The 27,850-nt window shown below is 36.9% G+C and overlaps 3 protein-coding genes across 3 annotated transcripts; all 3 read left to right on the top strand.

The window, feature by feature from the left end:
- Nucleotides 1–8,234, top strand: LOC101292107 (subtilisin-like protease-like). Its single transcript, XM_004296436.1, has 11 exons — nucleotides 1–218; nucleotides 923–1,138; nucleotides 2,330–2,474; nucleotides 2,579–2,973; nucleotides 3,615–3,710; nucleotides 3,804–3,876; nucleotides 4,443–4,728; nucleotides 5,752–6,077; nucleotides 6,471–6,738; nucleotides 7,005–7,286; nucleotides 7,603–8,234. The coding sequence occupies exons 2-11, from the start codon at nucleotides 954–956 to the stop codon at nucleotides 8,007–8,009; spliced, it is 2,463 nt and encodes an 820-aa protein (XP_004296484.1). The 5' UTR covers nucleotides 1–218; nucleotides 923–953; the 3' UTR covers nucleotides 8,010–8,234.
- Nucleotides 8,235–9,136: 902 nt separating this feature from the next.
- On the top strand, nucleotides 9,137–13,131 carry LOC101291811. The gene is made up of 8 exons (XM_004296435.1): nucleotides 9,137–9,467; nucleotides 10,059–10,146; nucleotides 10,612–10,731; nucleotides 10,838–10,916; nucleotides 11,270–11,356; nucleotides 12,146–12,208; nucleotides 12,449–12,533; nucleotides 12,718–13,131. The coding sequence occupies exons 2-7, from the start codon at nucleotides 10,088–10,090 to the stop codon at nucleotides 12,524–12,526; spliced, it is 486 nt and encodes a 161-aa protein (XP_004296483.1). The 5' UTR covers nucleotides 9,137–9,467; nucleotides 10,059–10,087; the 3' UTR covers nucleotides 12,527–12,533; nucleotides 12,718–13,131.
- Nucleotides 13,132–21,024: 7,893 nt separating this feature from the next.
- On the top strand, nucleotides 21,025–26,314 carry LOC101291514 (oxysterol-binding protein-related protein 4B-like). The gene is made up of 8 exons (XM_004296434.1): nucleotides 21,025–21,110; nucleotides 21,990–22,030; nucleotides 22,839–22,994; nucleotides 23,491–23,736; nucleotides 24,072–24,168; nucleotides 24,747–25,038; nucleotides 25,275–25,377; nucleotides 25,819–26,314. The coding sequence occupies exons 4-8, from the start codon at nucleotides 23,566–23,568 to the stop codon at nucleotides 26,074–26,076; spliced, it is 921 nt and encodes a 306-aa protein (XP_004296482.1). The 5' UTR covers nucleotides 21,025–21,110; nucleotides 21,990–22,030; nucleotides 22,839–22,994; nucleotides 23,491–23,565; the 3' UTR covers nucleotides 26,077–26,314.
- The last annotated feature ends 1,536 nt before the right edge of the window (nucleotides 26,315–27,850 follow it).

Genomic DNA, 27,850 nt, shown 5'->3' with positions numbered 1-27,850 from the left:
TCACTCTCCTCCTCCTCCAAAATTTCCGAATTAAAACTAACTAATAAAAACCCTAACCACCACACTGTTTCTCACTCAAGTCACTCTCACACTTGACTCCGATTAACCCCAATGCGATTCACATTCTGATCAAATCCCTCGCATTTCCGGCCTTCATGTAAATCCGACGCTCTTCTTCTTCTTCAATCATTCCATCTCCCCTCGGATCTCTCTGCAAAGTATGCTAATTTATACTTTCCGATTCTTTATCGTTTTAGTTTGATATCAATGCGATTGCGATCTCCTCTTTATTCCTTGCTTGCTCCACTACTAAAAGGACCTGCTTTCTTTCTTGAGATTCTATTTTTTTTTTAGTTTTGGTTTTGGTTTTTTGGTAATGGAAGCTACTTTATCTTCTTTTTTGGTGCTTCTCTTCTTTGTGATCTTGAAGCTACTTTGGATTTGTATTTCTTCTCACTCAGAGAGCTGAGCTGCTCACTCTCACTCCACTAATCACTCTTTGATTTTCTCTCTCTCTCTGACCTTTCTATTGATTGGTTTAGCTACTTCTGCAATCTGATCTCTACAGATGTTAGTAATTATATATATATATATATTATTTTTTTTTGCATAATCTGAGTGTGGATTTGGACTTTTATTACTAGCTATCAGTATCATATTTCCATCTCTGGGTCAAAATTTTTTCCTACTCAGATTTCTTTGGATTCAATTTATTTTTATTATTTCCTCTCCTCTAATCTCCTAAAATTAATCGCTTTTTTTTTTGGAGCTGGAAATGGTAAAATAATGAAGAAGCATAGAGCAGAAGAATTGTGGATGTCGACTTAGTAATTATTGTTTTTTTTATTATTATTGATTTCGATTTAGCGTGTTTTTATGATCATTTTCAAACTATTTGACTGTTGGCAATCTGATGGTTTAGATCTTGTGGAGTGCTGAAGTTGCTTACTTCAATGGTGAAACTGAGGGCCATGGAGCTTCAGTGTGCCATTTTGGTATTGCTTTCCCTTTTGATTATTGGGAGAGCTGATGTTTATATCGTGACTATCGAAGGAGAGCCTATTATAAGTTATAGAGGTGATGTTGATGGTTTTGAAGCCACTGCTGTGGAATCTGATGAAAAGATCGACACCACTAGGTATGTACACACATTTTTCGTTAAATTATTTGGTTTTCTTAATGTATCTAAATAGGAATATGCATACCTTTTTTTTGCTCGATTCGGCATATGGAACATGTATTTATTTTTATGCATAGCCATATTATAAGTTCAAGAAGTGTCATATTTAGGGATAATAATATTAGTCAACAAATGGTAGACAGACTGGGATGCTTTGACCATTCAAAGAAGCATTGAAATTGGATTGTTAAACTTTGTGAGGCATTTTTGTTAAATCATGGATTTTTGCTGAATAAGTTGTATGCTGTTAGGAAATATGACTTCACTAGTTTGATTTGGTTGACCTTGCATAGTCTTTTGTACATAACAAACAAGCAAATTCAGACTCTGTGAAACTAGTTTTAAGCTGGATATTGATGGTCCAATGTTGGCTTATGACTCCAACACCTTTACATCCAAACAAGCTCGGGTTACATGGTTTGGGTTGCACTCAGGACCTGGTGCTGGCTCTTTTTTTGTTTCTTTCACTATTGTTGCTGAAGTTAATTTAGAAGTCAAGATTAAGTGTTAAGGAAGCTATTGGGTTGTAAAAATCAAATGGTTTTGATTGCACTTAGGGGTTGACACTGGCCAAAACCAGGATTTTAGTTAGAATCTAATCAGATGGACGGAGAGGTATTAGAACTAATTTGATTGTATCATGTATGAAGTCATGTGAGATGCTACAAATATTCTATATTTATATAATGGTAAAATCTCAAGAAACATGTGTAGACAAATTCACTGAAAATTGTGATATGTCCAATCATGTTAAAATGCAGTCTATTCCATGATTGTCATTTCTCTTGTTTTTGTTTATATTGGTGATCATTGTTTTCTAAACCCTGAGACAATCTTACAACATCCTAGTTCCTACATAGTGGTGGCATATAGTGTACTTAGTTTCAGCTGTTTTATCCTAGCATATTGAGATATAAGCATCTCATATGGTATCATTATGTGTAAGCTTATATGCAACTGCTTACTTCATTTGGGAAGCATCGCAATTGAATATCATGTCATGGTCTGTGCAATGCACTTCATCTTTGATACGTTTTGTGAGATACTTACTTTATCAGATGATGCCTCTCTTTGATTTTGAAAGCAGAAATAGACTGATCATTAACATTTAATATCTCATTTTTGCATTTTCATTTGGTCTTTATTCAGTGAATCAGTCACGTCCTATGCCCGGCACCTTGAGAACAAACATGATATGCTTCTTGGAATGCTTTTTGAGCAAGGGACCTACAAGAAACTCTACAGCTATCAACATCTTTTAAATGGTTTTGCAGTTCACATTTCTCACGAGCAGGTGAAACCTTGGACACAGCCTCTTTATATGTTTCTTTTTAATCGCACTATGTTCATTTGTTTCGTTGAAATTGGATTTTCTTACACTGATCCTTTTATTAGTAGGCAGAAAGACTGATGCGTGCTCCGGGTGTGAAATCTGTGGAGAGGGATTGGAAGGTCCGGCGGCTTACAACTCACACACCACAGTTTTTAGGGCTTCCTACCGGAGTATGGCCAACAGGAGGTGGCTTTGATAGGGCTGGAGAAAATATTGTGATAGGGTTTGTGGATTCGGGGATTTACCCTCATCATCCAAGCTTTGCAAGCTACCATAGTGATCCCTATGGGCCTGTTCCCAAGTATAGAGGTACATGTGAAGTTGACCCAGACACCAAGAGGAGTTTCTGTAATGGAAAAATTATTGGAGCCCGCCATTTCGCCAAATCTGCAATAGCAGCTGGGGTGTTTAATCCAGCTATTGACTTCGCCTCTCCTATGGATGGTGATGGACATGGAAGGTTAGGCCTCATTCTCTGTTATATGTTCTTCACTAGGGACCTATACTGCTGTGTGTGTGGCTTGAGAATCAATATATGAACTTTATATTTATTAAAAAAAAAAAAACTAAACTAAAAACAAATACTACTGTGTGTTTGCTCTTATCATTCTGACTGGATGTTTAGTTTATGTTATATTTCTTAGATATACAGAAACAATTTTGTTTCTCAGAAACAAAAGTAACTTTTAGACGTAATTATGCTTAAACATATCCCCTGAAGGAAATTGATGTTGGGGAATCCAATTGCTCAGCTTAGAACAATTGTTATTTTTTTATGATGCATACATATGAATTATAAATATGACATATGGATAGTGTCACAACTCACAACTCACTACACAATCCTGACAAAATTATAGTATGTTCTTAAATATACTGAATAGGGTTCTCTGCTTCAGCGATTGAACTGGTATGAGACCCACAAGAGTCTCTCATGTCCGTTAGTTGCAATTGATCTACTTTATATTGGGTTTTATTTATTTATTTTTTATTTTTTTGGGTAACACAAAGCTTCTAGTCCTTTTCCCTTTCTCCTAATGGTGATTCAAATTTATTCTGTCTGATGCTTTATCTCCTTTTCTTTTGTTCTCTGTCTTCTAGTCACACTGCAGCTATTGCTGCTGGAAATAATGGAATTCCTGTCAGAATGCATGGCCATGAATTTGGCAAAGCAAGTGGGATGGCTCCCCGTGCCAGGTGAGGAATAGTAAATAACTCATGATGTTTTGATTTGGAGAGTAAATATTATTCATTCCTTTTAACCTAAACATATTAATTTTCTCTGTTCAGAATTGCTGTATATAAAGCTCTTTACAGGCTTTTTGGAGGGTTTGTTTCAGATGTAGTAGCTGCAATTGATCAGGTTTGCAATGCTAACCATGACCTAAAACCCAAAAAGAAATAAGAAGGGTGAATACTAGTAGTGTTGCTTCTCGAGTAGACAAGTGTAGGTATTTGTGCATGAGCATTAGGATATACCCATTCATGTCTGGAATTGCTTCTTCTGCAAGAAGCAATTTCAACGGTTCATCCATCCCTGATATTATGTTCCTGCTGACTCTCAAAAACTCTAGCAACCCATTTAATGTGTTCTACGATTTACTTAACCTTAAATCCTAAACTTATACACATATATTCACGTATTTGCTTTTGTTTTGTATCGACCCTTTTCAATTAAGACCATACAAGAAATAGAAAATTATTTTGGGATTGACTTGATTACGTATTTTCGGATATGAAGTTAATTCTATGTGAACTGCTACCTTTTTTCATTCACAACAAAATGAATAAGATGTTTAATGAATTGCTACCTTTTTTTGTTGATAATAAGATGTCTAATGCCAACTAGTTCACATTCTTTTGGGATTATCACTTTTGGTTGCTTAGTCGTAGAAGGGTGATTTCTTATTTGATAAATTTCGTGGACAGGCTGTTTATGATGGAGTTGATATACTAAGCCTTTCTGTGGGGCCAAACAGTCCTCCAGCTACCACCAAGACCACTTATTTGAACCCATTTGATGCCACTCTTCTTGGAGCTGTGAAAGCAGGTGTATTTGTTGCACAGGCAGCTGGAAATGGAGGACCTTTTCCAAAAACTTTGGTCTCTTATAGCCCTTGGATAGCTTCTGTTGCTGCTGCCATAGATGACCGGAGATACAAAAACCATCTCACGCTTGGGAATGGAAAAGTATTACCTGGACTTGGGTTGTCACGTAAGTATTTGTTTGGGTGAGCATGTGTATGTAGTAAAGTTTTTTCAGTAGCATTTTTTGAGTAGGCATATTTACTTGGGCAAATTTACTTGAAAGCGCACTTCCTGGAAGAGTACTTTAGAAAGCACTCCAATAATTTTGCCATTGGCAGTAACAATACTTCAACCAACTGTCATACAATTGGCCACCAATAACACGAAGCTCTTCTAGAATAGGATATGCTTTTGGTGTTGCCAATGACATATGAAACACACCCTCAATTTATCTTGTCCTGTATTCTAAATTTTCAGCCATTAAGATGATGTAACATAACAAAACGTGATTGCTTAACAAGGTAATTTGGCTGACCCAGAAGCCATAGGATGTTATGCCTGTACGTCTACTGACTGGTTTTATTACTTTTGGAAAAATAAAATTCGGGAAAGGAGAAGAAGATAATTGTATTCATATTCAATAACAAGGATTTCTCCTGTTTATGTGGAGTACCAGTTCAGAAATTGCTCTTGAAGTAGTAAGCTCTCTGTTAATCATAATTGAAGCTACCATAATAAACAGCTTGTATCACCAGCACCCCCTCAAGAAAATAGTTACTCTTAGCTTCCCGCAAATAGAATCTCATGTCTATTTGATAGATTTCAGAAAAGAACTTGGACATCTCAGTCCACTGAATGCATTTATGGACAAATTTGTACTGGTCATAGAGTATAGTATAGAGTTCATGATGTGCATCGGATCTCAAGCGGAGAACCGTGATGTGATATTGATTAGGTCTCAGAAATATATTTTGCTTAGATTTCATGTTGGAAAAGAAACTTTAGAGAGGAAGAGTTGAGTTGTGTAATGGCACCACATAGTTTCACTAGTGTTGTTCTCTTGAGACCATTTCAACTTGCAGCAGTTCTCATGTATTTATTCCTATACATTGAAAACTATTTAAATTGTCACAAGTTATGTTCTCTTTTCTACTTTTTTCTGCCTTTGTAAAGCTGAACTATTCCCCTTGCCCTCGGCCTCCTTTTGCAGCATCTACACATCCAAATCGAACGTACACACTGGTTGCTGCAAATGATGTGCTTTTGGATTCTTCGGTTGTGAAGTATAGCCCCTCAGACTGCCAAAGACCAGAAGTTTTAAACAAGAACTTAGTTGAGGGGAATATTCTTCTTTGTGGCTATTCATTCAATTTTGTAGTTGGCTCTGCATCAATCAAGAAAGTCTCGCAAACAGCCAAAAGTCTTGGTGCAATTGGCTTTGTTCTCGCTGTGGAAAATGTTTCCCCAGGAACAAAATTTGATCCTGTTCCTTCTGGCATTCCTGGGATTGTAATCACTGATGTTAGCAAGTCAATGGTAATCCATTCAAAGTTTTCTCCTTAATGATATGTTTTTTTTTTCTTTCCTTCCTAAAGCTTACAGTCCTCTTAATCAAGTCAGAGTTGGGAATAAATCTGATTAGAATAGGACAATTGCTATAGCCGAATCATATCATAACCTCATAATGTGTCAATATTGACAGTACCAAGAGCAAAATAGGGAAATGTGAAAGATAATCATGCAAATTTAAGCTTCTCTTATCCTAGTTTCCCATGAGCTCGGTCTTGTCATGTCTTAGTTGAATGAGCTCAGTCCTATCTGATAATTGCTATGGTGCTAATGTTTTGATTTATGTGAACTACCTTTAAATCTCGTCTCCTTTTCCTTCTTTTCTTTATGTATGTTCTCATTTCCCCTTTCATTATTCAGGATCTTATAAATTACTACAACATCTCAACATCAAGAGATTGGACTGGTCGAGTTAAGAGTTTTAAAGCTATAGGTAGCATTGGGGATGGTTTGATGCCTATACTCCACAAATCAGCACCCCAAGTGGCAATATTCTCTGCTCGAGGACCCAATATTAAAGATTTCAGCTTCCAAGATTCAGATCTTCTCAAACCAGATATTCTAGCTCCTGGTTCTCTGATTTGGGCTGCCTGGTCCCCAAATGGAACAGATGAGCCCGATTATGTTGGTAAGCCCCTGATATTCTACTGCCGCAAACTTTGTTTCCAAACTGTAGTTATTCTGTAGAATCTACACCATTCAAAACAAACATATTATAAATATGTTTTGGGGTTTCGAGATGTAGTAGGATTATCCTTAGAAAACAAGGGGAAGATATCAGTAATTACCTTTTTTCTTTTCTTTCTCAAACGTCAAATGAAATCCAAGGCAATTATAGTTCTGGTTCTACAAGTGCAATTTCTGACGTATAAAAAGGTTATTATCTTTGACTAGGGGAGGGATTTGCCATGATTTCTGGAACAAGTATGGCTGCACCACATATAGCAGGAATAGCTGCTCTTATAAAGCAGAAGCACCCTCATTGGAGCCCTGCTGCCATCAAATCATCCTTGATGACAACATCAACAACTATGGACCGGGCTGGAAAGCCTCTCCAGGCACAACAGACATCCGAAACACAAGGCATTAAGTTTGTGAGTGCCACTCCTTTCGATTATGGTAGTGGCCATGTTGATCCAAGGGCTGCTCTAGATCCTGGACTAATCTTTGACGTGGGTATGTATTCCTTTTCCCTTTGTAAATGGTTTTACCTATTAAACTCAAATTAGTCCCAAATAACTTGAAAATATGGATGTCTAAGAAAGGTGAGAGGAAAAGTATAGGATAAGTCCCAACCTTCCTTCAACCCCTTTAGGATCAAGAATCTTCTTATTTGATTTGATTTGGTTGCTTTTGGAGAAAAGAGAGTCTAAAATCTTTAACAGGAAATATGAACCATGAAGACAATTATATTGTGATGCATATATTTCCTGCTGGATGAAATAGATATCAGGCACCTTATCTAATTTACTCTTGATTGTTTGAATTTTAGGTTTCCAGGATTACTTGGGCTTCTTGTGTACAACACCTGGTATTGATGCACATGAGATAAAGAACTACACAAACTCCCCCTGCAATTACACCATGGGCCACCCATCAAATTTCAACTCTCCCTCAATCACAGTATCTCATCTTGTACGAACTCGTACAGTTACGCGCACAGTGACAAATGTTGCTCAAGAAGAGACCTATGTGATCACAGCCAGAATGGCTCCAGCAATTGCCATCAGTGTCAGCCCTCCGGCAATGACTCTGAAACCTGGTGCTTCACGAAAATTCTCTGTGAGTCTAACGGCTCGACGTTTGACCGGAACCTACAGTTTCGGAGAGGTTCTGTTGAAAGGTAGCAGGGGGCACAAGGTTAGGATCCCGGTGGTAGCTATGGGTTACCAACGGTAATTTTGGTTGGTTAATTAAGAATTTTAACAATTATGGTTGTAATATTCTTTGTAATCTGTGGTAATAAGTTGTGAGGCTAGATGTATTGTCTGAAATATAAGTGTATCAGTGTATGTGGAATAGCTGTAAAGGTAACTGGTATGGAGGGACTCTTGGTTCTTCCACTTATAAGTTTTGCTAATTCGATTGGGTACAAGGTTTTCCCTTGATCTTGATCTTCAGTTCTCTGTTAGGGTGGTAAATCGTGTTCATTTTGTTTCAACTGAATACTTGGTTCACAGGAATAGAGTTTGCACAGCAGGGTAGATGATTCTATTACAAATAACTTAGTTTTTTTTTTTTTTTTTTTTTTTTTGTGATAGAAGATAGAGTGATAAAATAGTTTGGGGTTCATATCTCGAGATCGAATCCTCAAGCCTAACACGTGGACAACATTTAGAGTGACGTGGAGTTTGTGTGGCTATTGGGTTTCACATGTGAGGGTAGTCTGGGCTTTTCATCTAAAACCAATTGGCATAGGATAGAAAGACCCAAACACTTATTAACTCGCATGTAAGATCCTATATTCCCGATGTAGGATTGATATCTCAACAATAATAGAAAATCAAATTCATAAGATTTTAACAACAGAATTACCATGAAGAAACCTACATATTAACTAAGATAAGAAATGAAGTTGGACTTGAAACTAGGAATGCTTCTAGCCCTCCTCTTTTATCTATGATTTCTTACCTTTTAGCGGCAACACGATAGAAGCAACCTAAATCATGAAAAGATGGTTGTGGAAGCTATACAGATGTTTTGCTAAGCGTGGAATGTTGGAAAGCTTGGTTACTTGGTTAATTTGGCTACATCACCATTACCAGGCCTGCAACTTGACCCGAAAGGACTTACAATTGACAGGTATGTCAACCTTACGGACGCACCTGTCACACCAGCCCCCATATATATCATTAGTCCCATCACACCAACCTCCAAGTATGAATTTCTACGAGAGAATTTACAGGTTGCGAACCAAATGAGGTCTGCTAGCGGTGGGGATCAAACTTAGAATTTTTGGCACAATGCATTCTTTTTTATTTTATTTATGGAAGGAAATTGTGTGATCACGATAAAAAAAACTATTTCTATTTACCTTTTATCAGTTTCAATTGATTAATTATATATTTCGTCTGTTATGCAGAAACGGCCTGACGGGCCTCACAGGTCTCACACACACAGGTTCCGGTGGAGAAATGAGTGAGGTTTTATACAAAAGATAATTATTGGAAAAAGTGACTTTTTATGTAAAATACCACTGGGCGGCTAAAATGGGGGGAGTATCGGCCGCTTCCGCATAACGACATCAGCAAATACAATAGTGAAGACTGAAACTGTCTCGTTGCCCCCTCCAGTGTATCACTCTGAGACTGCGAGTGTTTGCTGTTGCAGAAGAATCAGGTCCCCTTCCAACACCAGGTTTCTCTTCTCCTTTCTCTTTTAATTGTTTCCATTTCTTCTTCTTATTATTAAATAAAGCAGAGACCTAATGAAAGAACCAAACCTTGACTCTCTAATTATTCTCTTTTGGTTCCCCAATTAGAATCCAAGGTTTCTTCTTCTCCAATCAAATCAAATACAGGAAACGCGCCTCTAGCGCAGTTTTGTTGTGTATTTGATTACCTCCCATGGTTCCCAATTCCTAGAAAAGTTCCTTCTTTGCACGCACTGAATGTGTTTGATGAAATGCCTGACAGAACTTAACTGCATTGTATGTTTCGAGTTTAGTGACTGCTTGACTAGTTTGCGAAAAACCCGAATCGAGGTTCAAGACTGAGGAAAGTTTCATTTGAGGCATAAATGTAAAATATTGACTACTTTTAGATGACAACAAACTGGTCGTAACCAAATTTACTGGGCCTCTGTTTTCTGTTAAGTTTCCCGTTAGTGACTGAGAGTGCGTGATTAACAACATTTTAGAATGCGAGATATGTGTTTTTTTTTGCATGGATTAGCAGTTCCGACGGTGTAATTTTTGGCAGTCAGTGACATGCTTGAAATAACATGCAGGATACTTGCCGCTGCACTGCTGTACTAATATGAGGGAGTCGTCATCATTCTTTGATACAATGATGAGTCATCTACGTTCAACATCCAAGTACGTGCATCCTTAATCTTCTTATTGATGTGATATTTCTGTCTATATTTTGTTGTCTGTGTGAGTTGAAACCAATTCGTAATAACTCTCAGACAATACATATTGCTTTTGTTTTTTTATTTTGTTTTCTTGAATTACCGCCCTTTGTTATTGGTGAGTTGTTTACGGAAGTTCTAGCTTCTGATACTTAAGCAGGGTTTTTTCTTCCCTGTAGAGTAGAAATAAATGTGTATTTAGAAGTACTGAGACTTCATGTGTATGGAGTGAAATAAAGCAATTTGGGGTTACTGTTACTTAACTCGATTGAATTACCATATTTACATAAATTGGATTCATACAGTAGGATTGTGGGACTGCGTAATTATGAACTAACCTACGGCTTAAATTTTGCTCTTATCTAATCGACGCAACATCATTTTGTTTGTCTCCCTTCAATCTTCTTATTTATATTATCTGTGTAATAAGGTATTATACTGGTTACCCAAAGGATCTTGGGCCATCAAGGGTTATCCATTTTACATCAGAGCGTGAATTTGTCCAGCTCCTACATGAAGGTTATCCTGTGGTTGTGGCATTCACCATCAGGTCATTTGGAATCCTTCCCCGTCACTTCCTTTTTACTCAGTTATAAGTTTTCGACCCTTTTCCAGTTTAAAGTCCACATACTGACTTTGAAGTTTGGATAATGCAGGTGTAATCTTACAAAACATCTTGACAAAGTATTAGAGGAAGCTGCTGCTGAGTTCTATCCACATGTGAAATTTATGCGTGTAAGTTATGTTTGAATTGTATCTTTACAAGCATTGGTCCAATCCTGATTAAGAAAATTAGAACCAGTACGGTCATTTTGTTTAGAGTATACCTTTTATGAATGTGAAAGCATGTTGTGGTGTACTTGTATTATCCTGCAAACATATTACAAACACCATGTGTACTCATGACAACGGCTTAGATGTTGGCCCTTATCCCTTGGCATTCAAACTAGAGCCCGCGTTCCTCCAAAAGAGACATGTCTTTGATGAATGCGGGATATCGAAAGAACCTACCTTCACGTAATTTTACGGTCTTCATCTTGCTTTTAGCACGCCTAATACTTTTTATTCTATATGGTTGGCTTTTACAGGTTGAGTGCCCAAAATATCCTGGTTTCTGTATTACACGGCAGAAGAAGGAATATCCATTTATAGAAGTATTTCATAGTCCAGAACAAGTAAGGGGGAAATTTTTCCTTATGCCTATTGAAGTAGATTCAGTTGTCTGCCCTAATCATGATGCTAAGATTTTGTATTTAAATAACATAATATTGCTTTGTTATCTTTGGGTTTAGGAAAATAGTTTGTGTTTCTTTTGTCTACTAGCTTTTGATAATGAATGTCAGAATATGATACCCACATGAATGACATGATGATGATACATAGACTGAGTGATGATGGAGACTTGTATCTTTTTAGCTTTAGAAGCTCTTAGTGCCTATTGGTGATGGCTACTTGGAAGCTTGAATGCTATGGTCTATACGGTGGTATATGAGCAAGTATTATTAAGTGGTAACTATAAATGAAGAACGGTGACACTTGTTTGTTTTTGTAGTTCAAAATGGTAAATCAACAAATAAAAGGGTCTGAAAGATGTTGAAATGGTGTTATTTGTTATAGTGCTGGGTTTTCCGGAGATAGTATTGTTGCTAAGGCAGGTTCCACCTTCATTTCTAAAGAATCAAATAATGAGATATTTGGAGAATTCTTTTGTGACATTTTTCTTGTCTCTATGTGGACGAATAAGAGGGAAAGACGTTGTAGTTCCCTCTATTTTTTCTTCGTGTCATCGGATATGTATACTCGTTACATTACTATATCAAACAGGTCTTGAAATTTAGAGAATGATGTAACCAGGGTTGTATTATGACATTTAAAAAAAAAAAACCACATCATCTTTCCTCATCAAAATTGTGAGAGTAATATGGTCTTAGGCACTAAAACTGAATGTTATCTTTCTGGTGCAGGCATCTAGCCAGGGAAAGGTTGCTGATCCAAATATTACTAAGTATTCAGTGAAGGTTCTACCTGTAAGTTTCCAAGCTTGTTAATAAAATATGATGTTATTATCTGAAGTGGGGGACTTTCTCCATCATATTCTAATCATATTTCCTAGCTCCTTCACCTAGTATCCTTGAATAGCTATCCTTTATATGCATACAAACAAGGCTTCATTATATGTTGTGTACTTTTTCCTCCATCAAAAGTTGAGATTCAGTATGTGAGGTACTGAGGTATTATTTGATTTGTCCTATCTTTCACTTTTGCAGTACCATAACGACACTAGTGCCTATGGATTTAGAGAATTCTTCAGGCGCAACGGAATACGGTCATCAAATCCACAGTAAACATCTGGTGAGGATTGAGTTCATGTTTATGTGATTAATGGTTGCTTGGATTATGCTTATGTATAATGAAAAAGAGATGGCACATATGCAATGGATTGAAACAAAGGATGAAGTTCTATTGGTTTGTTTCATTTTGGCCTGAAAGCTGTGATATGTTTTAATAACTGATATTTTTATCATATCTTGCACAGGAAGTATATATCTCTGTAGGTTCCTTGAACATTTGTTCTTTGGAACTTCACTCTAATTTCAACAATGCGAATGAAGCTTTGTATAACTAGGTCTTTGTGGGTCGAGATTTTGAAAGAGATGATATGTATGTGTGGAAGATACAGAGACCGGTTAAAAGGTCGAAATCATAGACTATACATATCTTTCATATTTTGTTATAATCTCCATATTTGTCTTCACCTCATTTTGTTTTATTAGTTCCTGTCTCACATCCCTTCCTCTTTTCCCCATCTATGCTACGATCACAGCTATGAGTTGCCTTTTGTTTTCTTTAGTTTTAGAGTTTGTGGAAGATAGAGCAAGGAGTAAAATAGCAATTACATTCCTTGTTTTTAGATGCTAGAGTTTTAACTTTTTAGGTTACTTTCAAAAGATATCCTTTAGGAATTTGGTGATATTTCATGAGTGATACTAGGAGATCTCTACTACTGATGACAGACAGTTTCTTATTTTATAATGAAAAGGTCTACAAAAGAGGCTTGAAAGTGATTTATTTGAGACCTTGTATTGGAAAAGGACAAGGGGTATAGAAATTCTGAATCAAAATGACATTACCCAGATATCTTATGAGCATCAATATTAGAATCGATTTTTTTGTTGTTGTATTTGGTTATTGTCCTTTTGATATGTTGCAATGTATGTTTCATATGACTTTCAAACCAAGTAATGCATAGCTATTTGCTGCACAAAACCAAAATGTGGCAGAGATGGGGATTGAGAAATGGGACTTTAGAAGTGAGATCCCCCCTCATCTCCTCTATCCACTCCATTATTGTTTTGTCTCAAAGCATCGTCAGTAGCACATGCATATCTAACCAGCCAGACCAAACTCACCTTGTTCCTCATGGCCAGCCTACCCAGTGGACATTGTACTTCCCAGTTCTGATACATAGCATAGTATCCGCAACTTTCTTTTGTGTCGAAACTGATAGCGAGTCATCGATGATCAGGACCGGCTATGTGAGCGAAGTAGGGCAATCATCTCGAACCTCCAATTTGTGCACATCAGTTGGAGATCCCCCAAAGATTGCCTATGCTATATCATGCCATACATGTTTGAATTTCGAGTATAATCAAGCTGCAATCTATCAGGATTCAACAAAGCAGTGGATGGCAAACCTCCATATTAGACCAATAATTTGCAACTTTATAACCATCTTTATGCTTTAAGACTATAGGTCATTCCTTTTGTTCATGACTTTACCCCGTTCATATTGTAAGCTGTTTAGTAGTCTGGGTTACGTAATGACACAGCTGCCACCGTCCATCCCCACGTTCCGACAAATGTTTAGTTGCATATTGGAGTTCAAAATCATCTCATCGGTATTCTTTGTTCAAGAAATTCTACCAAGACCTATCATATTTTCTCTTCACATTCTTCAAGTTTTTCTTACTTGATCTTTGTTGAAGAGGAAAGATCTCACATTAGATTAGTGACAACGGAAAATATAACTTATAAGTGGGTGACTTTTACTCAATTTTTTTCAATTTCATGACTCTTAATTGCATCTAGATCTTTTGAAAAAGTGGTTGAGTTGAGGCAATGTTGGTATAATGATGGATAACTAACAACATTTGTCACCGTTCAACCGATCTTTCTAGTTACGGTTATGAGAAATCTGGACAAAAGAAAAACACGACAATATGATCTTATTTTTTTTAGAGAAAATTACATAATAGCACATGACCAAATTTAAAAACACAAAAACCCCACTTTCAATATTTTATGTACAAATTAGGACATAAGCCTAGGCCCAAATTAATGGTACAAGATCTGATCTAGACTTTCATAGGCAAAATGATTAAAATACCCATTTTTTCAAATAAATTTATGTAAAATGACAGTAGCACGTCTCTCGTCGACACGGCAGTAGCACGTCTTCAGTCGACACGGTAGTAGCACGTCTCCGGTCGACACGGCAGTAGCACCTTCCTACACAACAGTATCACGTCTCTCGTCGACACGGTAGTAGCACCTTCATACACGGCAGTAGCACGTCTTCGGTCGACACGACAGTAGCACGTCTCTCGTCGACATGGTAGTAGCACGTCTCCAGTCGACACGGTAGTAGCACGTCTTCGGTTGACACGGCAGTAACACGTCTCATGTCGACACGGCAGTAGCACGTCTCTCGTCGACACGACAGTAGCACGTCTCTCGTCGACACGGTAGTAGCACCTTCCTACACGGTAATAACATGTCTTATGTCTCCAGTCGACACGGCAATAACACGTCTCTCGTCAACACGGCAGTAACAAGTCTCTTGTCGACACGGTAGTAGCATGTCTCTTGTCGACACGGTAGTAGCATGTCTCTTGTCGACACGACAGTAGCACGTCCATAATAGCAGTAGAATATGTAGTGAAAGGTAGTTTGGTAAAATATGTAGTGACAGACGACATGTGGACATTAGTTTGTCCTAATTTGTTAATTTTTGTCCTTAAATGTATAAGATAATGTGCAAATGATGTATTTGTAAACTGAAATTTGGTCAGTAACTAATATGTAGTTTACTATTTTTTTAAATTTTTTTAGGGTTTATTGACCAAAAAAACAAAAATTATTTTGTTTTTATTCAGAGGAACAGACGATGTTGGTCAAAGAAATGAACCGAAGTGGGGTGCATAGTCAATATTTTGCAAGGACTAAAATGTTGACGATTGCGGAAATATCGTTGGTTCGGAAAAAAGAAATCTCGATGGATATATCGAATATCGATGAAAATTTTACTAATATATATAAAAATTGTATATTCGATCAAAAATAGACTAAATATATAATATCAGAAAGATATGAAAATTAAAATTGGTGATTATATAAAACGGAAATTTCAAGGAAATATTGATGATATAATGGATATTTTAGTCCTTAATATTTTGGGGTTTCATGCACCACAGAGACGACGTCGTATTGCTTGTTCGGTTGGGTTTCATGCACCACAGAGACGATGTCGTATTGCTTGTTCGGTTGGGTTTATAGACAACGTCCACGACGTCCCTGTCATTCTTCATTAGGCCCGGCCGGCCTGTCGGTTCTGTACTTGCAGATATAGCTCATACAATACGTAACACTCATGTTTGTTCACAGTCTCACAGATGAGAAGTGGCAGGTGTCAAGGAGAGAGCTAGTGCGGCGGTGACGATAGCGGTGCTAGCATAGAGCCTCTTAAAGACGTAGGACTTCTGTACAAGAAAAACACTACTACTGCGAAAGGGACGTTATATTGCCTTTAGTTTATGTGATTTTGGGAATTAAGGAGACTATGAGAGTTCTCCCTAACTCTCATCTTTCTATTTTTCAATTGATTTTTGTCTATAGCCTAATGGTTTCTTCTATATACAAGATTACAAGTAGCTAGATTAGTTTGATACAATGACACATTAAATTGATACAAAGATGGACCAATTTTAGATCAAATCAATCTAGCTTATTTGTGCATAAAGTCGGGTTACAATTACAATATAATTTCTCAAAACTGATGCAGAATCGAATGCAATCAAAATTCTTTTTTGGTATGTTAACCAGTGTTATGAAACAATGCCGCCTAGCTTGTCTATGTGGCACCTAGGCCCTCCAAGCCAACGAGTTTTCGAACCTTTGCTATACACAGTGTTCTAGAACAAGCGCAGCCCGCCTAGACGGAGACGCTCCAAGCGTGCCATCTGCTTTGGAACACCTAATGAGTTTTCAAACCTTCATATAAACTTTAGGTTTGCACTTTGCAGTGTCTGTTTTCTTTTTAGGGTCTACTTAATTCACAATGACTCTCACAATGACTTTTGACTCGTAGAGAGTCGGATTTAGAAATGGCAACTACACTTGATGAAACCAAACAACATATATTTGATCGGGTGAAGTGTGGTTAACAAATGTTGTTATATTCCCTAAGCAAAAGAATGGTCATTAGCACAAAAGGGAAAAAGAAAAAGAACAGACATGTAAGTTCAAAGTTCATGAACAATGTGATTCATTTTGGAGTCTTTTGTGGTCATTGTTTCAATCAAACATAAACGGCAAATAAACCCAACACGAAAACTACAAAGTACTGTTACAAATTCATGTCTTTTTAAAATGCTTGGTTGATCATACTTTACATAGGAATCTTTTGTATAAGATACATTGTCGATTAGCAGGAATATTTAAACCTTCATTTTTTCTCTAATTTTGGCGAAGAAAGCATTAAAAGTTTACTTCTTCATCCTCTATATGAAAAAGATGATGATAAAAATGAACATATATGATGTATTTTTTAGAGATGAAAGTTTACGCTCTTGCATAAAATCATATACAACAAAACAATGAAATGTTAGAACATGAAGTGGAGAGAAATTGAGAAGAGAGCAGTCGCATCAATCCTATTTCAGAATCGAAAAATTAAAGTTCATACCAAAAGACGATAATACAATTTCATTATCAAACAACTCACTAGCTATTTTTAACACCTTTTTCAATCATAGAAAGTGAGCGAAATTCTGCAACTTCCTAATATTTCTTATTTTCTAAGGTTTTCACCTTTTGTTTCAAAAGTTAGTTTTTACCACATTTCGTGGCATTGTTCCCGTGTTTTTTTAAGATGTTGTACTTGTAATATGGGCAGAAAAATAAAAATAAAATCATTTACTAATTAATTAGTACATTTTATCTAGTACTTGAGCATGTCATTCCTAAGTAGACGAATATTTGATGTCATAAAAATAAAATTATACTAATTAATTTTGTAGAGTAGCAAGGTAGCTGAGATTCTTCAGTTCACATGGTGAAGCTTCACAAACGGTCACTTTAACAGCGCGTGGGGTCACGCGTAAATAGGCTTTCTATGTGAAACAAAAAAAGATAACTGTTAAAAGAGTTTTACCATAAGGGCACGTGTAGTGCATCGTTGATAAGGTTTAACCTCTGTAACAAAAAAAACAAAAAGACCCAGAAGCTTATATTTCATTACATTTTGTGATGTTTTAATTGTATGGAGCATAACTGTGTAAAATTTACCCAAGAAAACGGTGAGGACGCAGCCAAAGCATAAAGTGGCAGATATTTCATCTTCAAATGCATTACCAGGTGACCCTTATCGAATGACCCATTGACCCATAAACACAAAATACACCGATGCTAGAAGAAGCTAAGTTGTTAAATTGGTGAGGCAACCAATTAGATAAAAAAAAAGAAATGAAGAGGAAATGATCAGGTTAAACATTGACAGGAAGAGAAAAAAAAATCTAGATGGACGGAGATGAAACGGTTACCATCGGCAAGACGACAACAAATCGGATTTCGACGGCGGCCAAACGGGTTTCAATTTGTATTGGATGCAAATCCAGATTGGAATGGGTTGGTGGAGTTGGACTCGACGTTGGGTTTGGAATGGGGGACCTGCCGGCCATGGAGTTTCAGATCATAAACCAATTCGATACTAGAGAGAGAAGAAAAAGCAAAGAGAGAAATAGAGGATGAAGGTAGAGGGATTCTCTATTACTATGTAAAAGTTGAGTTTGCCGCATATTTTTCATTTCAACCACCGGATCTTAGTGCAATGACGTGTCATGCTCTAGTAAAAATCCAAGCAGATCTGAGTAGTATCTTTCCAAGAACAAGCCAAGTCCCAACCCGTCTCCTTCTTCTTTTTATTTTTTTTAAAAGGAAACGACACCGTTTCAATATTCATTAAACTGATTAATGCTATCTTTTTCAACTTAAATTTTGTAAGAGGAATTAGGATAATCCAACTGTTGGATGACATGGGAGTGATAATATCAACTTTGGGTAAAAAAAATTATGAAATTTTGATCATTTTTCGACTTTAATCTTTTCAGTCAAACTAAAGAATGGTTATAAACTAATGGGTTGGCCAAAGTAGTATCCACTAGATCGAGAATCAAACAATGACAAAAACGGGTGAATTTTTTACCACAGCTGTGTTTTACTATACCGATCACATCATACAGTTGATTTTAAAAAATGTTGCTTTGTCAGTATACTTGCATTACTTGGTTTACAAAGATGTACAATTATATGTTACCCACTAAACAAGTTATATCACATTAGTAAGTATGTGTGGTTCCAACGACTAAAATTCACAAAGTTAAATTTCGATCGTCAGATGTGATAAGTACATTTAAATATGTCTATGAAAAAAATTCACCTATTTTCGATAATGTTTGGGTCTAGATCAACTCGGTCAACCCTAAATCAACATCACATATTACACGAAAACGTTCTTACATACCTCTTTGTTACTCATTTTGGTCGATTATTTTTCCCACAAACTCTCACATATATGAGATGCAATAGCCCATATAGCCCATATAAAAATTTGGCGAAGTTTACCTTTCGACATTAAGGCTCTCTATAAGGAAGCACAAGCGTAAATAGAGTTGACCGCGTGGATCAAAATCAAAACCTTACTAAAAATTTGTGATTTTTTTACCCTAGTGGTATTTCACTATATAGATCACATCCTACGGCCAAGATTTTAAAATTGTATTAGCTAGATATAATTGGTTCATAGAGATATGTACTACATATAACCCATTAACACAAGTTATACCACATTAGTAGGCATGTTGTGGTTTCAATGACTAAAATTCACAAAATAAAAATTTGACCGTTCGATGTGATAAGTACACTTAAATATGTCTATGAAAAAATATTCACCTATTTTCGATAATGTTTGGGTCTAGATCGACACGGTCAACCCTAAATTAATGTCACTTATTACACGAAAACGCTCTTACCTACATCTTTGTGACTTTTTTTGTTGATTCTTCCACCCATACACTCACATATATGACATGCAACAGCCTATATTAAAATTTGGGGAAGTTTACCTTCTTACAATAAGACTCCCCGTAAGAAAGCACAAACGTAAATAGAGTTGACCGCCTTGATCGGGGTCCAAATGTCATCGAAAATATGTGATTTCTCTACCATAGCCATATTTCATTATAAAAATTTATTTGGTTAGATATAGTTGATTTATAAAAATGTATACTTATATATAACTCACTAAAGAAATTATACCACAATAAGGCACGAATACTATAACACAAATACTATAAAGATGTCACGTTCATGATTGTTTTTCAAAAAGGTCTAGTTTTGAGATAATGTTCTCTTTGAGAACTTAATTAGTTAGTTTCACAATTAGTTAAGTACATAATAACAACTAAATTTTAGGTGACAAAAAATATTCTTTCTTCTTTTTCTTTTTGACATAATAACAATTAGTCAGTGACAATTTTTTTTTAAGTATAAAAATATAATGTACTGTGTACACATACATACACAATTACACCACCGAAAGTCTAAAATCACATTCTGGTAAAGAAACCATAATTACTTTTAGAATAATCTAAAATAATTAAATAAAGAAAAACCAAAATAACACAAGGCCAAAAATAAATGTCTGGGCCTAGGTGGTACAAGAATTGAAGAGTGAAAGCTGACAAGCATCTTCTCCAAGGTTCCTCATTCAACAGGTCTCCTTCCCCGATCCCCTTTAGTTTAATTATACATACAGTACCTCACCTCCTAAAACCTTCGATTTTGCCTCTTCATCTCTACGTATTTATACTTAACCCCATATATATCCTTCTTCCACCTTCCAGAACATTTTCATCTCTCTCAAACCCTTTCTATCAACTTTAATATTGAATTGGGTAATTGGGTTTTGATTGATCTTACAGAAGGTAGAGTCGATGATGATTTTGCCACGGTGGCTTTCTCGGCAGTGCCTCTCATTCTGTACGTTCCGCCTCTCCGAAGCTTATACGCTTTTCTGTCCCTGAGACCCAATCTCATCTAGAATGTTGTTCCCGGAGAGAGCTTGCCGGATGGTGTCCCTGTCGCGGCGGCGGTCTTCTCCGGCGACAAGAAGCTGGAGAGCGAGTCGTTGCGAGAGATGGAGACTCTGTGGGAGCCGGAGACGGTTCGGATCAGGACAGATGATCTACTTTTCCAGAATTTGATGTTGACATTTAACCCAGGCAGAAGGATTTTACCCCTTCTTTCACCTTCTACTCAGTCCCAAAAAAACGTTAACGGAAAAATGTTGAAGTTAGTCAATACTTGGTCTACACTGAAAACGTGTGGTTGTGCTTATGCCACGTCAATTGGTGAACATTCACAGAAGAATTTTCGAGCACTCTGTTTGGGAAGCCTATAAAACCACCCCGTTTCGCCCGTGAGTCCTCGACAAACTCAAATCTCCAAAACACCTCTCTCTCTTTGTTTCCGCCTATTCCCCCCCCGTTCTCATACCAAATACAAATTCACCATCGCTTTCCTTTATTCACCTCTCCCTCTGTCTCTCTCTCTACCATCTGCTACTTTCATCCTCATCAGTCTCCTCAAATGGTACGCATCTCTCACTTTCTATCATTCATTCTGGTCTTGTTCTGGGTTTGTTTATTTTCAGATATCACTCATACTCTCTTCCCTGTAAAGTTTCTGAGATCAAAACCCATAAACCATTTCTGGGTTTTGTCTCTCCTATCACTCTCTGTTCATTTTCGTTCCTCAAAACTAGAGTTCGAATCTTTCCGACTAACACCGAAACAACATTAGCTGTTTTCTGGCTATTGAAAACGCCGTATTCAAATAGAAAACACACAATAAAAATTGATGAGTCTGATTCAATGCGCAGCTAGGTGCTGCTATTGTATATTAACACGATGGGTTTCAATTGGAGGAGGCTCAGACTGTTCGTCTTATTTTTTGTTTAGTGATCTTGATTTGTGTGTAATTACTTTGGGTGGTGGCATCTTTTCATTTCTATATGCCTTTCTTCTTTTAATTATATCATTATTGCCACTTCGCGTAACGCTACGACTAGAATAGCATGCACCAACCAGATTATAGAGCCTCCCAATCAAAGATTTCAGTTCGTTTCTCCACCTAAGCAAACCCCGTTTTCCAAATAACGCCGTTCCTTTTTCCAAGCAAAGAACCAGTTTCCAGGAACTCGTTTCTTAAGTTACGGGAATATTTTGTTTTCTTTTAAGTTACGAGTGTGGCGCAAATAAATACTCTTTATCAAAAATTATACATAACCTTATGTTCTCTTTTATTTATGTCGGCCAGCTGTGACTTAGTTGGTAATGTTGAGGTCATGAGTTCAAATTTCATCCATGTAAGATGCGTGAGATTTTAATAAAAAAGTTTTTATTTTTTATTTTTTGAATGTTCTCGTTTATTTTTATAAACCGATCATGAAATTTGATTATTTTGTCAAAGTTTTGATAGGTATACCGTACGGAACAAGTGTTACTTCATCTGTAAGCAACTTTTCTAATTATTTTTAGCTCTGTTTCCTTTTTGACATGTTTATTTCAACCAAAAAAAGCATAAAAAATAAAGAGAAAGAGATAACTACAAATAATTTTGTTTCAAGATGATAGAACAGTTCTATGGGTCGATCGGCTTCTTAAATGTTTGTGAGATCCATTTACTTAAATGGGTCCCATATCCAATCAGTCATGCAGCCGGCCCTAACGTGGTGCCCTCCACTTAGTTTCTCTCTCTTTTTCTCTGAACAGTGGAAGTGGAAACTCAAATTTGATTTCTCATTGCTTGTCTTCACTTATTTTGGAATGTCTAAAACTGCAAGCCAATGCTCCCCATTGGCATTTGGCAGCAGCTTAGGTTGGCTTTAACACTCTACTCTTGGACTTTGGTTCATTCCTAAGAATCTAGGAAAAAGAAAAAGGGATTTATATATAGAAACAACAAAATACATCGGATAGTGTTAGTACATCGAATAACCAAGTTGGTCGATCCTCAAATCATTCATTTCCCAAGTGAAAGTGTATGATTGCTACAGTATTTTATTGACTGAAATGTTCATATCAAAGCTTGAAAATACTAATATGGTTGTGTGAAACATATGCTAATACGAAATGTTCATAAGGTGTAGCTTTCCCAATAATTTCATTTTGAAAATCAAAACAAGACAAATGCACTATTCTTAGACTTGAAGGATGGTCTTGGTGAAATATTGCAAGTGCCATGGTTCAAGCTCCACTTGGACATAATGTGAGAAAGATTTTATGTTTTTAACTATTGTGAATGGTTTGGTGTGTGTAGGTCTCACAAGAGGAGCAGACCAGAGTTGTTTTCTTGACAAAGCCATTGTCATTAGAAAGCGAAACAAATGCTGATTTCAGAGCTCCTAATATACTTAAGCGCGTCCTAAGTCTATTCATAAATGTCCGGCCAGGATCAGATCTCAGTCGCTTCCAGGCAAGTGAATTCGATCAACTTTTCCTTCTTTTATAGGCTTCTATCTGTTTCACTTTTGAAAAGAAAAACTAAATATCACTTCATTCACTTCTATAGCACTTACTAAATATCACTTAGCCTTAACTTTCTGCATAGGCAGGGGCAGTGGAGGATTTCATGAATTTTTCAGTTTTGCTGATCAGAAAATAAACACATTGCCTATCACATTTTGGAGGCATTTTTTCTAGCTTCTTGCCCCCAATATATATGAAATTTAGATGTACGTTTGACTATTTTCTGAGTAACTAAGGCCAATTGCTTTGGAAAGTTTTTATGACTGGAGTTTCTTGCCCCTACATACTTACAGAGTATGCAAGTGCAGAAACTATTTGTATAGGTTTAAGTCTTTCAGACCACTTGATGGAATTCTTTTATTGAACTATATATCACACAGTAGAAGATTCTTGATTGCAAAATAGTCATTGGTAGCTGATCTTTTATCCTCCTGCAATTTCAGCTGTCTCCTCTCTTTAACACACCAAAGTCACACCTCCAATGTTTCGGCGAATCAGTGTACTGCATTAATAATGATATGTTAGGGAATTGCAACAATGGGGAAACACCCAAGGACCGGTTCACGGCCGTTGTATCCTGGAGTATTTCTATTTTGCGTCCTGTGATTTTTGGAATGGCTCCATTCAACCCCATTCTTGGAGAAACTCATCATGTGTCAAGGGGAAACCTGAATGTCCTACTTGAGCAGGTAACTATTTTCTGCTGATTATTAAATTTATGCTGCCGTACAGTTGAGAGTACAGAATCCCACATCAGAAACTCTCAAGCTTGCACGACAATATACAAAATCTCTAAGCCTCTTAATCCATTGTGAATTGGGATTCGAGTTGGAACTTGGATATACCCCAATTTTAACTTGTGAAGACAGCGAGCAATTCTTCCATGTATAGGGTCCAGTTGAAGCTTGTTAACATTTTGAAAATCCCAAGTCGTGCACCTGATATTAGCACTGCAATTGCAAGTTTGTGGAGATTTTATCCATGGCTTCACTAGGGTGATTGATTTTGGGTTTTATTTTTGCAGATTTCACATCATCCACCAGTCACTGCACTGCATGCAACTGATGAGAAATCAAACATTGAAATGATATGGTGTCAGCATCCTAATCCCAAATTCTATGGTACGTCTAATTCTTATAGCTTAATCATAAGAAACAAAAAAAAAAAACTCTTATGTCAAATAGACTCCAAAACTAGACATTTTAAAATCTGTTTTAAGTCTTTGAACTCTGAAAACAAAACCAGAAAGAAGTAACGCTCCCAATTCTTCAGCTTGTATAGCTTTTAGTTTCCAATGCCAGACACCAATCAGCTCTATCCTCTTTCTTTTTTTGGAGTCAATGTAGAAATATGAGAATAAAAAGTTCCTCTGAACACCTCTAAAAAAGAAAAGAAAATATATCCAGTGTGAGAAACAATATGATCAGTATCCATCTCAAAAGGTTTTCTTTCTAATTTTTTTATCTTGTGATCAGTGTTTAGTTCTTATGTTATATATTGCAAAACTACAAACAGTTAATTAGATCTTTTACCAAAAAACAAAAAATATATATGTTCTTATTTTAGAATCTGAAACTCACAGGTGGTCAAAGATTTCATTTTTGTACATGTTCAGTTCTACTGATAGATTCTTTAAGCTACTGTTTATATAATATATTAATTTTAAATGCAATATTCCTCATAAAGAACCATGTTGCAGGTACTTCAGTGGAAGCTGAGGTGCATGGGAAAAGGGAACTGAAGCTTCTGAATCACGGAGAAACTTATGAAATGAACTCACCAAAACTCGTGATCAAATTCCTCCCAGTACCTTGGGTTAATTGGGTCGGTGAACATAGAATCCGCTGTCAAGAGACTGGCCTTGAAGCTGAGTTATACTATGGAAGCAGTTCCTATTTCGGTCTTAGGGGAAATCCTAGATCAGTCAAGGGAAAGATCTTCTACTCATCATCCTTGGAGCTTCTTTATGAGATAGATGGTCAGTGGGATAGGTAATTCACTATTTCATACATCTCCATGTATGTTACAAGTAAATTTGTTTTCTCTTATTTCCTTTTGAATTGAAAGACTTGGTTTTGTTTTGTATTAATAGAAAGCTTAATTCAAAACATTTTTCTAACAGCTGTTCCAGCAAATCATAATTTTGACCTTGAAACATGTTTGCAACAAACGTCTAACACACTCAAGTCTATAGAGTTTTGATGTTCCTGAATCTATTACAATGCAGAACTGTGAAATTGAAGGACGTCAGCAGTGGGAAAGAAACAGTTATATACAATGCAAAAGAAGCCATCTCAGGGCTCAAAGCTCCTGTTCTTACAGATCCGAAGGTAACTAGTTTCTACTTTTCTATCTTTAAATCCTTTAGCTTGAATTTTTTGTAGTCATCTGTCCTAAAAGAAATGATTTCAGCATGTATTTGGATCTTTCTATGGTATTTAGGCTAAAAGCTTTCCCTTTCTTGTGAGCGAGTATATGCTATTAGACCAACAATTTAGTGGCAATCATTGTAGAAATTTCGTCAAACATTAAAAAGTGCACGTTTACAATATCAATTACAACTACTAATAACAATACATTATCCATAGTCAGCTATAAGAGAATCTGCAGGCCGTCATACATTATCGATAGTCAGCTACAGTTTGATATATTATATGCTGCTAAATAGAAAATCTTTGTATATGTCCGTGGACCGGCATATGTGATGTACACATTGATATATTTTATATCGAATTGAGAATTAGTAAATGTTCATTTCATTTGGATTATAGGGTGTCTGGCCAAGTGAGTCAGCTGTGGTCTGGGGTTTGTTGAGCCAAGCCATTCTAAACAAGGACTGGGGAAGAGCAAGAGAAGAAAAGAAAGAAGTTGAAGAAAAACAAAGGGAGCTATCTAGACAGAGACAATCAAGAGGTGAAACTTGGGCTCCTCAGCATTTCATTGTGAACTATAGCAAAGAAGTTGGATGGGATTGCTCACCCATTCACAAGAGGGTCCCACCAGCCCCCATATCTGTACCCATCTCATAAGTTACTAATTTGCATCAGCAATCAGAAAACTTATTGGTTTTAAACTCTTAATCTTCTAAATTCAGACTTATGGTTGTGATGGTGGGACTGTTGTTACTAGCTAGATGAACAACAACCTACCTGTGTGTCGATTAAATGTTTTCGATACAAGTAGATGAAAGAAACTCACCAGACAGTTGGTTGAGAAAAAAATGGCACCCCATTTACTTGTGGCTGAAGAAGTGAATTGAAGTTTCAGATTATTAGGCAACCGTTTATTCAAACTCTTCCCTCTTAGTGTGGGGGTAAAGAAAATGATCTCATTCCTCTACTGTCACCGTCAAAGAAAAATTCTATGCAATTTGCTACATTGTTTCAAGGCCATCCATCTACTTAGATAAATTTGTTAGAAATTACAATGAATCCAGGCTAACAATACTCATTACTTATTTGAATGCCTTAATAAGATATCGATTACAACTTGCCCCTTCTTTAAATATCAATGGAGGAAGTGGACCTGAAGATAAATTCATTGCTGTATCTATGTGACAACCAAACTTTATGTACATGCACACTACCATGTTGAATGTACAACTGTGTTGAGGATTATAAATTGGTGTATTGACTTGAACATAATATGAAGAAGTCTACTCCTAAATTGTCTAATCATGTTTATTAGAACAGAAGGTGCCTCCAAGGCTAACTAACCAATATCCCACAAAAGAAAGGAAGAAAACTTCCAAACTAATCCAAGGGGCGTCTCAACACTACTTTCTGCGTAAATGGTTGGTTGAAGAATACTTGCAAATAGCTAGTCTTCTCCTCTTTACTAAAAGGAAAAACTTTTGAAAACGAATGAGGTTTGTGAATAATTAGCAGAAATCACATCACAGTAGGAACTTGAAAAACCAGTTCACTGGCCATGATCATATGCTGACAGAAATTTACAAACCATCAAAACCCCAAATCAAGTGAAGCTTTTCTGTATAATTTTCCCATAACAAAAACTCCCATTACATTCAGAAAATGAAAACCAAACACCATTCATTTCTTTCTTACCACAACTACTATATACTTTTGAAAACTGACCATGCATATACCTTTTCATCCAATTTACTTTAGATACTTGGCAGCCTCGACATGCTTCTCCTGCAAATCCGACTCCGTTCTCCGATTCAACTGTCTCTCCGATATAGTATCCAACAGTGGCTTCCATGACCTTGCTCTTGTAGACCTCTGCGCACCGTACATCTCCATCCGACTAGGGCTACCCTCCGGCTCCACAAACCGGCCCGGACTATTTCTCCCCGGCGACGACGAATAGTTACTCCAAACAGGACTAGAGCAATGCATAGGACTCATCTGACCGGACCTCGACGAGCCAGACCTTCCCAACCCTTCATTACTCCTCTTACTACCACTTCTTCCCAAAGCCGTTAGCTTCCGGACCACGGCAGCCAAGTCCATGGGAGAAGCATCGCTCTGTAATGCAGAGTAGGGCAGCAGGAAGTAGATTTGTCCTTGCTGAAGAAGAGTGTCCTGCTTCAATGGCTTGTAGCCAGTTGAGAGGAGCTGCGTTGGTGTGCACACAAAGTGCTTCGGCGGCCTTCCGGTAAGCTCACCAACCGAAACTGGCTGCTCGAACTCTTCTACGTAGCCGTTGAGATGAACCACGCGCACATTGGCCTGGGTTTCTTCTGGCTTTGGTATGCAAGACAAGCAAGCACCCATATTTTGAATGTTGATGGTACAGAGACTAGAGAGAAGTAAAGAAGGAAGAAGGTGTTGATTATAT

This window comes from Fragaria vesca, linkage group LG4, assembly GCF_000184155.1.
Source record: "Fragaria vesca subsp. vesca linkage group LG4, FraVesHawaii_1.0, whole genome shotgun sequence".
NCBI lineage: Eukaryota > Viridiplantae > Streptophyta > Magnoliopsida > Rosales > Rosaceae > Fragaria > Fragaria vesca.
Note: the sequence above shows the minus strand (reverse complement) of the source record. Positions and strands in the feature narration are given on the sequence as shown.